Below are 15,889 nucleotides of genomic sequence, written 5' to 3'. Positions count from 1 at the left end.
TGCTTTCTGAAGATCAAAGAATATAGATACTGCATGTTGTTTGGTGATAATAGCATTTTTTACAAAGGATTCTAAACGTACTAAATGATCAATGGTACTTCTATTCTTCCGAAAACCACACTGAATATTTGTAATGAGGTTATTGGTTTCCAGATACCAAATTAATCTGTTATTTACCATTCTGTAAGATATTCGTTTCGGTTAAACTCCTACATTTGATAACAGTTCGTAAGAATTTGCCTGTATAAGTTTTTGGAACCACGCATGCGCAGTGTGTGTGTATCTCGCCATGTGGTTATGCCGCCGAAGTTGAATACAGTTGAGAGGAGCTCATTATCGTGTCACGTTGTTAATCCACGCCAGCGCAATACAAAACATGGTGTCAGCAGTGAAGGCTCACAACTACCAGACATCGTTTCACGTCCTGTGGAATAGTAGTTCAGTCAAAAAATGTCGGCGAAGATCGAAATTCCCCTGATGGACTTCGAGTGAAGGTCGGCGAGGCATGGCGGAGATGGCAGCAGACGATGAAGTTGTTGTTGACAGGACCACTGTCAGGCAAAATGACAAGCAGAAGTGTGCGTATTTTTTATTGCATATTGGACAAACAGGAAGAGATATATTCAATACGTGGACTTTGACCGCGGACGAAACTGACAAAATTGATGTGTTGTTTGACAAGTTTGAGCAACATTGCGTACCGCAACAAAACACAACAGTTATGGAATTCCGTTTTTATTCAAGAAATCAACAACAGAGCGAAGGTGTAGATCAGTATGTGACAGAACTGAAGAATTTAGCAGACACTGTGCTTTTGGTGAAATTGAGAATGAGATGATTCGAGATCGGATAAAATGCGGAACGAAGGATAAACAGGTTCAAGAACGACTGCTGCAAGAGGCAGATTTAACACTGCAAAAGGCAAGAGACTTAGCAAGAAGTTTCGAAATGAGTAAAGAACAGATGAAGGAGATGCAGTGCGATGTACATGGTGTTCAGAGATTTAACAAACACAGTTTTGGTAACCATGGCAACCACAAACATGATAAAGGTAAAGTGAATCAGACTTGTCAAATGTGTGGAAAATTTCATTCATGTCAGGAATCATGTCCAGCAGTTGGGAGGGCATGTTTGAAATGTCATAAAATAGGACATTTTGCATCAGTCTGTAAAAGTGACAATAGACATTCTCCAAAGGAGGAAATGTTCGCTCCAGACATAGTCGTGGAAGATACCAAGGTCACGGGAATAGTGGAAATGCTCCAACAAACAGAGTTCATGGAATTGAACAGTCTACTGAGGATTTCTTTATTGGGTCTGTAGAGAAAAGTCAAGAAGTAAATAAAGATGAGATTTTTGTGCCAATGACTGTAAATGGCAGTGCGGAAATAAACATGAAGCTTGATTCAGGTGCCCAAGTGAATGTCTCATCAGATGATGAGTTTCACATAGTTCGTAGCAGAGCAGGTCCGCTGCGTCCAACTCAGACCAGACTTTTTGGTTATGGTGGTGTTCCACTGAGGATCTTAGGACTGACAACATTACAATGTCAATACAAGGAAGTGTCGAAGAGCTTTGATTTCATCGTGGTGGATCATGACGATGTACACTCACCTCCAGTATTGGGACTCAAAGCTTGTAGAGAGATGGGCTTGATACAGGTTGTGTTGACAATCACAAACTCTCCAGATTGTGAATCAGCTTCAAGGGAGATTCTTAAAGAATTCAAGGATGTATTCCAAGGGATTGGATGTATCGAAGATGAATATTGCATAAAGATTGAGGAAAATGCAGTACCAGTTGTACATGCTGTACGAAGGGGTCCTTTAGCTTTGGATAAAAACATTCACAAAGAATTACAAAGAATGGAGGATTTAGGGGTGATATGTAAGGTAGATGAACCAACCAGTTGGGTAAACTCAATGGTGGCTGCACCTAAGTCAAATGGTGAAATTAGACTTTGCTTGGATCCTACTGACTTGAATAAAGTGGTGAAGCGTGAACATTATAAAATGCCAACTCTGCAAGACATAACACAAAAGTTGGTCGGACAGAAGTATTTTACAGTGTCAGATGCCTTTCTGGCAAGTACCACTAGACTCCCAGTTGTTCCTACGGACAACATTCAATACTCTATTCGGACGATATCGATTTATGAGATTACCTTTTGGCATCAAAAGTGCAAGCGAGATCTTTCAAAAGAGAATGGATAGTGCTTTTGAGGGTTTGGAGCATACTCACCCTATTGTTGATGACATTTTGATCTCAGGTAGCACGACAGCTGAACATGATAGTCGTCTGGCACAATATGCTCCAAGTTTGTCAGAGAAGACACACATACTACGTGAACTAAAAAAAAGCAAGATACTTTGTTCTGTTGGACTCCGGAACATGAAGCAACATTTCAAGAAATCAAGAATATGATCACTAAGTCACCAGGGCCTATTTTACAGTACTTTGACCCAAAGACGTCAGTGACTCTTGAGACGGACGCATCACAGAATGGTGTAGGGGCAGTCAGATTTCAGGATAAGGGACCAGTTGCTTTCGCGTCGAAGGCAATGACTAACTCGCAGAGGAACTATGCCCAAATAGAAAAGGAGATGCTTGCCGTTCTATTTGGTTATGAAAAATTTCACTACTATCTGTTTGGGAGAAATTTCAAAGTCAGAACCGATCATAAACCACTAGAAGTTGTTTTCAAGAAGCCATTACATGCTATTCCCGTGAGACTTCAACGTTCCAGAATGAGACTTCAGATCTATGATGCAGATGTAGAGTTCACACCTGGGAAGGATGTTCCTGTAGCAGACATGCTGTCTCGGCATTTCATAGAGTCTTCGTCAAACAAAGATGACCTGTCTCTTGATGAAGATATCCAGTCATATGTGCACATGGTGACAAGCAACTTACCAGTATCTGACAAGAAGATGAAAGAGATCAGAAAGGAAAGTAGTGAGGATAGTCAACATTTGATGCTTATGAAGATAATCATGAACGGATGGCCTCAGAATTTGCATGATTGTCCAAGCAGTATCAAGGAATTTTGGACTTTCCGTGATGAATTGACAGTTATAGATGGAATTGTCTACAAGGGTGACAAAATTGTTATTCCTATTTCCATGAGAAAGGAGATGTTAGAGAGGATACATACAGGCCATATGGGAATTGTCAAGTGCAAAGAAAGAGCTCGTGATGACATATTCTGGCCGCGTATGACAGCTGACATTGAGAGAACTGTTGATAATTGTGGCACTTGTCAGCAGAACAGGATGAAACAGTGCAAGGAACCGATGACACCCAGTGAAGTTCCTAAGTTACCATAGCAGTTCGTAGCAACTGATTTGTTCCAGTTGAATGGACTTGACTATCTGCTTGTAGTTGATTACTAGAGTCGATATATAGAGATTGCTTTGCTGTCAAACACAAAGTCGAAGACTGTGATTACTCACATGAAGTCGATGTTTGCACGGCATGGTGTACCGAGCAGAATTGTCTCTGATAATGGGCCACAGTATGCATCAGAGGAATTCAGAGAATTTGTTCAAAAGTGGAACATTGAACATATTGCCTCCTCACCCTTGTATCCACAAGCAAATGGTCTAGCTGAGAAGTCTGTACAGACTGTGAAACGACTACTGCTTAAAGCTAAGCAGAGTGGTGGTGATCCTTATTGGTCTTTACTTGCTTATCGCAACATCCCATTAAGTGAGATGGGATCTTCTCCTGCCCAGCTACTTATGTCAAGACGTCTCAGAACTGACTTACCCAGTCATCCAGATTTACTGAAGCCAAAAGTCAACAGCTGTGAAAGTGTGCATGAGGCAATGGTGGATTCTAAAATGCGTCAAAAGCATTACTATGACAGATCTTCACATCCGAGGCCTGCATTAAGTACACATGACAGTGTGAGAGTAAGGCAAGGCAAGGATTGGATACCAGGTGTCGTGACGGGTTACGCCAACACACCTCGTTCATACCATGTCAAGACTGATGATGGTACAGAGTACCGTCGCAACAAAAGAGACTTGCATTCCACCAATGAGATTATCTCCAGTGTACCAGGAGATCATCTGGCTGCTAAAAGCAACGATATTCCAACCGGGTCAACACATGTGGACAGTACACCACAGTCAGGAGTTCAGCCTATGGTCCCAGTGGACCTTAGACAACCAATTGCCTATTCATCCAGAGGACGGGCAATCTTTAAGCCATCAAGATTTGAATGACTTTAAAAACAAAACTGTGGCAGTATACCTGCAAGAACTTTGTTTCATTGAAGTGACTTTTTATTTGTAGTTAAGACAATGTTTAACAGTCAGCTGCTTTGAGCCATCACGGAATGGGCTTCTATAATTTGTTCTTTGGTTAGTGGCTGAGCTTATAATAAAGAGGGGATGTAAGATATTCGTTTCGGTTAAACTCCTACATTTGACAACAGTTCGTAAGAATTTGCCTGTATAAGTTTTTGGAACCATGCATGCGCAGTATGTGTTTATCTCGCCATGTGGTTATGCCGCCGAAGTTGAGGAGCTCATTATCGTGTCATGTTGTTAATCCACGCCAGCGCAATACAAAACACATTCGTTCCATGATTTTACAGACGCAGCTGGTTAAAGAAATTGGTCTGTAATTTGATGGATCTGTGTGATCCAGGCCAGGTTTTGGTATTGGCACTAAAATTGCATTCCGCCACGAAGGAGGAAAAAGTCCAGACGTCTATTTTGTCAAATATATCTAAAAGTGTCTCCAGACATGATTCAGGAAAGTGTTTCAGTAGCTGATAATGAATAAGGTCATCACCCGCTGCAGTATCATGAGTTTGGTCAAGAGCAGTGTGGAGCTCATGTAATGAAAACACTTCATTATAGTCTTCACCGTTATTGGAATCAAAATTAACTTTAGTCTTTTCCTGTTGTTTCTGATATCTCTGAAATTCAGGGACATAATTTGCCGATGAAGAATTTTGGCAGGAGTTTCGCCAATTTTATTTGCAATGTCAGATTTGTTAGTTATTAATTTGTCACCATCTTTAAGATGGTTAACCGCAGATTTTGAGCCTTTGCCTTTTATTCGCTGTACCATGTTCCACACCTTAGACATTGGCGTGCGTGAATTAATTTTTGAGACTTAGTTTCTCCAAGAATGGCGCTTGTTTTGCTTATACGTACGTCGTGCCTTGGCACTAGAAATTTTAATATTGTTAAAGTTGTGAACTGTGGGATATCTGCGAAAATATTTTTCCGCTTTCTTCCTACGTTTTCGTGCTTGTTTGCATTCGTCAGTTAACCATGGTTTACGAATATGAGGAGTTGCAGAGGACTTAGGAATTGTTTGATCAGCAATTTCTTTCGGTTGTGTTGAAATCAGCTGGATGGGATCTGGTACATTATTGAAGTGGTCAGGTGTTAATTGTTCAACACATAATTGTTCATATACAGGCCAATTTGCCTTCGTGAAATTCCACCTTGATGAAGGTGGATTATCATCTGGTTTTATAGCTTTCAGGAAAGTAAGGAAGTGATCGCTTCCACAAAGGTCATAGTGAACAGACCATTTATACGTCAATGTTGTCACGTACAATCCTCCAAGGTGCTTTAAATACACAAAGTCTTTGTGATACTCAGTGGAGGGTAGGGAGCTCGGATGATGAAATCTGAGTGAGTGAGTATTTAAAGTCACCAGTATTCCAGCCATATAGCGACTAAGAAACTCCACCGACGCAGGGGCGCAACCCAAGGCAAACAGGTTGCCCGATTCGGTCTTACGACCAGCAGTGGGGTGCTGTGGATCTATATGTCCCCGGATCAACACGGGGGATGAAGAGCTATGAGCGTTAACCAGCACCCTGCAAGGGGAGGTTGCTCTTCAAGGGTGCCTGAAGAAATCTTAACACTAACAATGGCTTATTAAACCCCCACAAAAAAATCCAAACGTCCGCTTGACAATGATCCTGCTGATAACGACCTCATACTGCCCAAATCAATTAATTACTGGCCACGTTTTGTTGTCGTTTAGACCAAAGATAACACGCCATTTAAGTTTAACCCTTTCGCTGTGTCTAAGAGTATCCAAGGCATTGTCGGCGATGTGAAGAATATTACAAGATTACGGTCGGATGCGCTGGTGATTGAGTGCAGTAATGCCCCTATTCCACACAGACCACGAATCCCACGAATCGATAAATGTGAGGATTCGTGAGAATTCGTGCTGATTCGTAATAATTGTACAACTTTTCTGCGTCCATTCGTGAAGCTCTACGATTCATTTACGATACAGGTACGATACGGGTACGAATATTCGTGGGATTCGGCTGGAATCGCACGAATATTGTCACGAATTCACTACGATTTACAAGAATCTATTACGAATACTGCCCGAATATTAGGAATCAGTTACGAATCAGTTAAGTATAGGCCGAATGCACGTACGAATCGGGTACGAATAAGTGAATTCGTGACTACTCTTGACAATTCGTGGGACATAGGTATAAAAGGGTCGTCACCCTTGTTTGGGTATCAGTTCCAAAATGGATGTTCAACGTAGAGCAGCTATCGTATTGGCCCTGGAACTGGAGTATCAACACCAGTTGCTGATCACTATAAGACGACTGTTTCGAAGGAGGAGGAGAAGAGCACCCAGGTGGTGGGTTAGACCGTGGCTGACACCAGATAGAAGACTAGAATATAGTCACTACAACAGACTGATGCAAGAGCTGAGGATGGAAGATGAGAATGCATTTGCCAACTATGTGAGAATGCCACCCCACATGTTTGATGAACTGCTCAACAGGATTAGCCTAGTCATCCAGAGGAGGGACACCCACATGAGACCAGCCCTAGATGCCGGAATGAAGCTAGCCATGACTCTCAGACACCTGGCTACAGGAGACCGGTATCACACCATCCAGTTTGACTTCCGGTGTGGTTACAGCACAGTGGTATGGATTGTGCAGGAATCATACAGGAGCTGAAGGATGAAGTCATGTCACTACCAAGGACCCAGGAGGACTAGAAAGACATTGCCCAGCAGTTCCAAGACCGTTGAGGACTTGTATTGCTCTACTGACTACTGGCACAACAGCTCCCTCCTTCACTTCATTAGAATTTCGGCTTTATGTCATGAATGTTTTGTTTTTGCAATCTTCACATTGCCCCAATCCATCTCTCAATATCTCTGCTCGGACCATGCAAACAACGTTTTATTGGTATTATATGAAACTGAAAGATAGAAATGCTTATCTAAGTACATTCATATCATAATCATATCATATCAAACAAAAACATAAACTCTTTGAGAGGAACTTTTATCATATCACTAAGAGCACCCAGCTAAAAGCACACAGTCTAAGATGTACACAGCTAAACACACAGTCTATGGAGTGGAGAGTGTGGACCTGTCAAGCTGAGCGGTTGCCGTCGAGATCTGTGACCCGAGGGGCAACTGCTGTGGGGCTGATGTCCATCGGTATCTCAGACAGGTTGAATGACGCTTCCTGCTGATGCTCCGGGGCACTGGAGGACGACCTGGGCTGCTGGCGCTGGGCAGGAGGCACCAGGTTAGTGAAGGTAGCTGTCTGTGATGACCTTTGACGGGGCAGTTCCTGTTGGCTTGGAGACTGGCTGTGTATCCTGGGAACTGCCTGTCGACCCAGGTTGGTTCCTGTGAGTGCCACACCGACCCAGCTGGGGCAACCGGTCTGCACTGCCACTGCGAGGGGTCTCGCTGCCACTACTGGTACAGTTGAGGAGGTGCTGGTGCTGGTCCAGATCTGTCTGCTTCTCAGCGTTGAACAGAAGGTCAAACATGGCCATCTGTGCGTCACGGTAGATTGACTGGGGCAGGTTCTGCAAAGCATGCCCGAGGTACTCGAACTTTAACCTCTCTGGATGGGAGACCTCAGGCACAGAAGGCGCTTGCAGGATCTGTAACAGCTTCTCCTGACGGTCCTGGTCTAAGGTTTCGACCCCCATTATTTTGCCTCTGGATCCGCTGGTGCTGGACACGGCCACACTCGTTCTCCCGGAAGTGGTGGTAGGCGGTGTAGCTGTCACTGGATACTGTGGCTCCTCTTCCTGGAACTCATCACACTGGCTGGTGGTGGTGCCACTCCGGAAGCGCTAGACTATGCGTTGGGTGACATGTCCGATGTGGGACATCAGGAACTGGAATCTGGTCCATATCCACTGTTAGCAGTCTGTCATCTCAAAAGATGCCTGACCACTCTTCTTCCTCCTGAGTTTCCCTATCTTGGTATGGATGCTCTCAAAAAATGTAGTCAGTGCCTTCATCTCCTTCCCCATCTCCTGGGCCAGATCCTCCCACGCTTTATTCCTTTTAGAGACACAGAGGTGGTCTAACCGCCTCTTGTTGTAGATGAAGTCATTCCTCACAAGGAAGAGGGCCACATCCTCTTGTTCGTCCTCTGTGAGGTTGGACAAGAACCTTGCTTGCTTACTCTTTTTCTGGGAAGAAGCTGCTAGTTCATTATCATCACCATCACAAGCCACTGACTCAGCACCCACTGACTGAGCTGCTGAATCTGCCACATTGTTTTCCACTTCTGGAGCTGGTTCATCTTCCAGTGGAGGGGTAGCTACTCTTGTGGGGGTTGGGGGTGAGGTGCTGACTTCTTCTCCCTCTTCCCTGGCTCTCTTGCTTCTCTTCCCTCTCCCCTTGCCCTTACTTGCAGCTTTTTGGGGCATCTTGCTAATACATGGATACGTGGCACAATCGTCAGCAGCTAATGACCGGAAGTGAATGTTAAACTCCTTACATACCCAATTTACTGTCGTAGCTGATTCGTGGGTAGTTCTTACTTGCTTCGCAACTGCTTCGGCGTGAATTTGTGAGATTCCTGACAGATTCGTAGCCGATTCGTGGTCAAAACCACGAACTGACGAATTCACGAATGAGTTAAGAATACCTAATAATTGATTACGATTTGGTTAGGATGCCTAAGAATGCACTACGAATTTGTTACGAATTAACTACGATTAGTTTTAATCGGGAGTTCGTGGCCAGAATTTTGAACAGTTTAAAACTTTTGCCACGAATTCCCGAATACTCAAGAACTGCAAGAACTGACTACGACTATATTACGAATTAGTTAAGAGCTTTGCAAACTGATGACGATTCAACTACGAATACTCAAATTTGTCAATTCGTGGCAATTCGTGGGATTCGTGGTCTCCGTGGAATAGGCATTTTGTTGGCATTCCAGTTACTGTCACGGCTCGCAAGACAACACGAGCAAAGGAATCGTCAGAGATCGTGAACAATTCCTGGCAGACATGTAGGAACTTGATATCGTTTCTGAGAAGAGAGAGATCAAGGTGTACTCTATGTCAAACTTTTCTCAACCCATGGACAGAAGGTCCGAACAAACCCAAACATTCGCACGAACGCACCACTTCAAAAGAGCTGGATAGCCGTGCGTGAACCACGTGCAGAATTGCGCAATAGCTTGCGACAGTGTACATTGTCATTGAAGTAGGCAGTTCGTTTTTGTTTTTTCGATAGAGAAGCCACGGTGTCGGCGACTGTCTCTTATAGTGCCAAATCAGGGCATAATTGTAAGAAGTCAAATAAGGACTTCAATTGGACCATATGGTGGTTTTGGTGGTCACATAAGGACCGTATCGTGTTATGTCAAATTAGGACATATTGCTGTATATAGGGGCCGTTGAAATATTTCGTTGGTTTATGTTTCTGTAAGTAAAACTATAATGAACTTTGAAAATTGTTGAGTTATTTTTAAGTCTTCCACTGCTGCGTAACAAATGGTAGCAGAGCGTGGTTGTTGCGATACCATTCTTTGCTTGATCACACATAAGTGTGATTTCATTAGAAATTGTGTTTTCAATGCTTATGTTGCTACATGGTTGTATGATAAAGCACAGGTATGTATTGTGTTTATCTAAAAACCGTTGCTTTGCTTAGGTGTACGCTGCATTGTACCACGTACATATAGATTTTGGCTTGTATGTAAAATTTTGATGAACTTCGCTGATCACGTGTTGGATTATAAACATGTCTCATACTGGTGTGACTTCTCCCTTGAAGGGGAAACTAGACAAAACAGAGCTTACACTTGAGACAGTTGCAGACATATCTCTACCTGAGTCTGATGGTATTTCAAACGTTGACAAACAGGATTATGAAGCGGCAATCTTAAGCGGCAAAAAATGATAGTTAAGTCAGCTTTCACTAAGTCGAAAAATGCTTTGGAGAAGTTAATTGAACAAGAAGAGATTCCATCAAGAATGGAAGTTCGGGAAGCTATAGACAAATTAAGCAATTGCCAGCTTAAGGCTTTGGAAGTTATCGTGAAACTGTCAGAAATGTTGGAAACTGTTGGTGATAAACAAAAAATGTCTAAGGTCACTGAAGAAGGTGAACTGTTAGAAGAAATAGGTACTAAAAGCTCAAGATTATCTCAGGAATAGGACAAACAATACTACTTATCAAAAGTTAGTCACAGGTGAGTCAGGCATTCATGAACAAAACAATGAACCAATTCACATGGTGAGGGACCACTCAGATAGTTATGATCATAGGGCACCTACACTTTCACACAGTTATGACATTGGTAAAAACATGTGGAAGCAGTTGAAACGAGTGTCCATACCTGTCTTTACTGGAGATGCCAAGTCATATGAAGCCTGGAAGGCTGCATTTATAGCATGTATAGACAAAGCACCTGCCACACCAGAATATAAATTGCTTCAGTTGCGCCAGTATGTTAGTGGTGATGCAATGAAGGTTATTCAAGACTTGGGTCATAGCGCTACAGCATGTGGGGTAGCACCTGAAAGGTTGGAACGTAAATTTGGTGGCAAGAGACGTCATATTGCTCTCCAAATGGAAGAAATATCATCGTTCAGGCCAGTGCGACCTGGCAATGCAAAAGACTTTGAACAGTTTGCTGATATGTTGGATGTAGTTGTTTTAAACATGAGGGATTCTGACAGGTTTGAGGAGTTAGGTAATGGGTCTATGTATGTTCAACTTTGAGTCAGTACCAAAGATGGATATTTGAAGCTCAACGACAGGAATCAGTTGAAGCGTTACGTGAATGGGTTTTAATGGAAGCAGAATTCCAGATCATTGCTTCGGAAACAATCCATGGGGTATCTGCTAAAGGAAAGACAACAATCCATAAATGTCCTAACAAGTTAGGGTCTTTCTTTGGCAATATGCAGACTGAAAGAGACCACAGATGTCAGCTGTGTCATATGGACAACCATGACATTGTGACATGTAGAAAATTCAAAGCAATGACGGTTCAGAAGAGATGGGAAACTATCAAGCAGTTAAAGCTTTTCTTCCGTTGTTTTGGTTTCAATCACTTTGGAAAAACATGCAGACGCAATATTAAATGTGGTATTGACAACTGCCCTGCTTTGCATAATCAGTTACTCCATTCAAAGAGAAATAAGAGTGTCCATGACGTACCTAATGGCAACAAGGACAATACACAACAAGCACAGCAACTTGTGACTAGTAACAGTTATGAAAGTCAAGTTTCAAAGGTCACAACAATGTCGTCCACAAAACCTGATAAGTCTACACTTCTTTCACTTCGGACTGTACCTGTTGTTCTTAAAAACGGCCCAAACAGAATTGTTGTAAATGCATTGTTAGACGATGCAAGTACACAAACGTACATTAATGAAGATGTATCCTTACAGTTGGGCTTAGTAGGTCAAGTACAAAATGTCTCCGTCAATGTTCTTAATGGACAAAGTAAGAAATTTCAGACCATGGCTGTTCAGTTCGGTCTTGAAAGCATGGATGGGTCAGTTGATCTGACAAAGTCTGCTTTAACTACCACTCGGGTCACCGGCCAAATGCAAGTTGTTGACTGGCAAAAGCATTCCAAGCCATGGTCGCATTTGCAACATATTCAGTTCCCTAAGGTAAAAGCCCCTCACATTGTAGATTTACTAATAGGTATGGATTATCTGGAATTACATCGCTCTTATGAGGATGTTTCTGGTTCTGATGGGGAACAAATAGCGAGACTTACTCCCCTTGTTGGGTGCACATGTGTGGGATGTGGTCCTGAAGAATCAGGACTTCAGAGACTTTCTAGCACTTACTTTTCAAATGACAAGGAGATTGAACTTAACACTATGCTTCACAAGTTTTGGGAAGTAGAAGAGTTTCAGTCATCAGAACCCATCTTGACTAAGCAAGATGAAGCGATTGTTGACATTGTGCAAAAATCTGTCACATATGACAGTGGGCAATACGAGGTAGGCATACCTTGGAAAGCAGATTCAAAAAGACTTCCTGACAATTACAACATGGCCTATAAACGTCTCTGTAATAAAGAAACAAAACTGTTGAAAGACGCAACCGTAGCTGAAGTTTATAATCAAACTATTTCAGACTACCTTGATAAGGGATATATTCGGATTGTCTCTGAAAATGAAGACACCTCTGACAGTCAGTGGTTCTTACCACATTTTCCTGTGATACGACCAGACAGAAGTACAACCAAAGTCAGGGTTGTTTTTGATGCTTCAGCCAAATGTCAGGGAACTTCGCTGAATGATATCATACACCAGGGTCCGAAACTTCAGGGCGACTTGTTTGAGATATTACTTAGATTCCGCAAACACCAAATAGCTTTGGTTTGTGACATTGCTGAAATGTATTTACAAATAGGAATTCAAGCCAAAGACTGTTCGTACTTTAGGTTCTTGTGGAGATCACTAAACCAATCCGAAATACCACAGATATATGAATTTCGGAGAATAGTCTTTGGCATGAATGCATCCCCTTTCCTGGCTCAATACATTTCTAGGGAAAATGCAAGGAGGTTTGAGCATCTATTCCCAAAAGCTGCAGACACTGTTTGTAAATCCACTTACATGGATGATAGTATGGATTCTGTTCCAGAAGTGGATGATGGTATCGAATTGTACAAACAGCTTACTGCTTTGTGGGGAAAAGCTGGAATGCGATCCAGAAAATGGTTATCAAATTCTCCAGAGGTCCTCAAACACATACCTGTTGAAGATAGAGCATCTGAGGTCAATTTGGCCAAGGATGAGTTACCATCATCAAAAACATTAGGAGGGTCCATGCAGGTAGCAAAGGTACTGTAAGTCCCCATGACCCTAGAATGGTGACCTACTTTCAGTTGTTGGTGATCTATAGCCTATTTTTCTATTGTGTTGTCCCCTATGGTTAAAATGTTTTAGACTCTATTACTAGTTTTACATTACATGTATATCTGTGATATTCTAGTTGTTTTACTGCCCTTCGTCGGCAGATTTTTATAATTTACATATATTTCATTCCAATATCAAATGTTCTCGTCACGATATGGCTGAAATATTGCCGATGTGACGTTAAATATTAACTCACTCACTAAAAACATTAGGTCTTGTCTGGTTAGCTCAGAATGATAATTTCAGTTTTCGTAGTCCAATCATCGAGGAGGACTTGTCACTTACCAAGAGAGGCTTTCTCAGAGAGTTAGCCAAACTGTTTGATCCCCTTGGTTTTGTTGCTCCATTTCACATAAGAGCAAAGATCATCATGCAAAAACTGTGGTTGTCAGGCAATGACTGGGATGATGTGCTCGATCATGATGTGAAAAATGAAGCATCACAGTGGCTCACAGAGAGAAATCAGTTAGATGGATTACGATTTCCCAGATGTTTACAGGTGAAATCTGATATCAAAACACCAAAAAATGCATGTATTTGTTGATGCCTCTGAAGAAGCATATGGTGCAGTCTTATATTTTGTGAACACTTACCAAAACGGTGACAGTTCAAGTCATCTAGTAGCCGCTAAGAGTCGGGTTGCTCCTCGGCTGGAGTTGATGGCAGCTGTTTTGGGAGTTCGGTTAATGTTGGCTGTTTCACGTGCCCTTGAAATCAGTACTTCCTGTTCAGTACTGTGGACTGATAGTCTAAATGTATTATGTTGGATCAAGAACCACAGTCGTTACTTTAAGTCATTTGTAGCCAACCGCATTGCATTCATTCAGGAGCACAATGATACTTCTCGGTGGAAGCAAGTTCCTTCAGATTTAACTGCAGCAGATATTCTCACCAGAGGAACATTAGTTCAAAAACCGTTCTCTGCATCTTGGATGCATGGACCAGAATTTCTGTTATGTGCTGAAAACAAATGGCCAGAACAAAAAGTGCATGTCAAAACATCACACAACTCTGAACTGAAAAACAAATCTGTATCGCTCGTGACAATCTCAGATTCAGTTTGGTTATTGGAACCTACTAGGTTTTCAGATTGGAAAAGGTATACACGCATTACTGCATGGGTGTACAGATTTCTCAGCAATGCCTCTGTTAAATCAGCTGAAAGAAAGAAGGGTTGCTTAACCAGAGAAGAAATTGCTGATGCTAAAAACGCATCATTTGTAATGCACAGAAGGATGCATTCTCTGAGGAATATTTGGCAATAGCAAATAGAAAACCCATTTCCAAAGGTAGCAAACTAATTAATCTTCATCCTGTTCTGGATGATAATGGTCTGCTTAGGTCTGATGGCAGACTCAAACATGCAGATTATTTGCCGTTCCAAACAAAGTTCCCAATCATTTTGCCTAGAAAACACTGGGTGACTAAGTTGATTGTTAAGAAACATCATGAGGATACTATTGTCCTCCTGAGAGGGTACGTAAGTCCCAAAACATTTAGTCAATTTAAGTGTACCTGCTTTTTTATCGTAGAATAAGTGTGTTTTTAATTTATGGCTAGATTTCTCTTCTGTCGCCAATGGCTGAAGGGATGGTGTAAATCCAACTAGGGTCCATGCAGGTAGCAAAAGTAATGTAAGTCCCCATGGTTCCTAGTATGGTGATCTCCCTTCAGTTGTTGGCGATCTATAGCCCGTTTTTATTCTGTATTGTCTTCGTAAATAAAATAGTTTTACATGTTCATGCTAGTTTTAGACTCCATCTGTGATACTCTAGTTATTTTACAGTCCTTCGCTGACTGATTCTTTAGCAACTTTAATTTATTATTTATATAAAACATTTCTCGTCACGATATGGCTGAAATATTGCCGATGTGACGTTAAATAATAACTCACTCACTCACTCATGAGGATACAATTGGTACAAATCACATGCTTGCTGTTTTGTCATCTCGTTTTTGGATAATTGCTGGTCGTGAGGAGATCCGCGAAAGGGAACGGGAATGTTCACATTGTCGTCGTCAAAAGGCAAAACCAACAGCTCAAATAATGGCGCCACTGCCAAAGATGCGTTTTAGGTACTCGCTTAGAGCTTTTGAGCAGACAGGTGTTGTTGACTATGCTGGGCCATTTCTTACGATTCAGGGACGTGGAAAGTCGAGGCAAAAACGCTATTTGTGCCTCTTCACTTGCTTAGCAACAAGAGCAGTACATTTGGAGATGTCGTATGCATTGGACAGTAACTCCTTTCTTAATGCGTTCTACAGGATGGCCAGTAGACGAGGGCTACCCAAAGAAATGCTTTCAGATAACGGTACAAATTTCATTGGCGCTGCAAATGAACTGAAACAGCTCGTTGCTCAACTGGGTACAGACAAAGTGAAGTCATCATTGGCTAATAGATGGGTGATCTGGAAGTTAAATCCTCCTCATGCTCCCAACTTTGGTGGAGTGTTTGAGTCAATGATTAAGGCTGCCAAGCGAGCTTTATATGCCATTCTGGGATCTGGAGATATAACAGATGAGGAGCTGGTGACAGCGTTTGTTGGTGCTGAAGGTCTAATAAACTCCCGCCCTTTGACATATCAAAGTGCTCACCCACATGATGACGTGCCTTTGACACCAAACCAGAGGCACCTCGAGGAAGTTGGACATATCCAAGGAACAAATGGCCACGTGAGAGTTGTGGACATTTACACAGACAAAG

General features: G+C 42.2%; 1 protein-coding gene across 1 annotated transcript; it reads left to right on the top strand.

The window, feature by feature from the left end:
• Positions 1–948: 948 nt before the first annotated feature.
• On the top strand, positions 949–3,326 carry LOC124278200 (uncharacterized protein K02A2.6-like). Its single transcript, XM_046713930.1, has 3 exons — positions 949–1,051; positions 1,324–1,913; positions 2,454–3,326. The coding sequence occupies exons 1-3, from the start codon at positions 949–951 to the stop codon at positions 3,324–3,326; spliced, it is 1,566 nt and encodes a 521-aa protein (XP_046569886.1).
• The last annotated feature ends 12,563 nt before the right edge of the window (positions 3,327–15,889 follow it).

Source organism: Haliotis rubra, unplaced genomic scaffold, assembly GCF_003918875.1.
Source record: "Haliotis rubra isolate DU_JTF1 unplaced genomic scaffold, ASM391887v1 Scf233, whole genome shotgun sequence".
In the NCBI taxonomy this organism is placed as follows: domain Eukaryota; kingdom Metazoa; phylum Mollusca; class Gastropoda; order Lepetellida; family Haliotidae; genus Haliotis; species Haliotis rubra.
The sequence above is the reverse complement of the archived record's forward strand: the minus strand, read 5'-3'. Positions and strand labels throughout refer to the sequence as shown.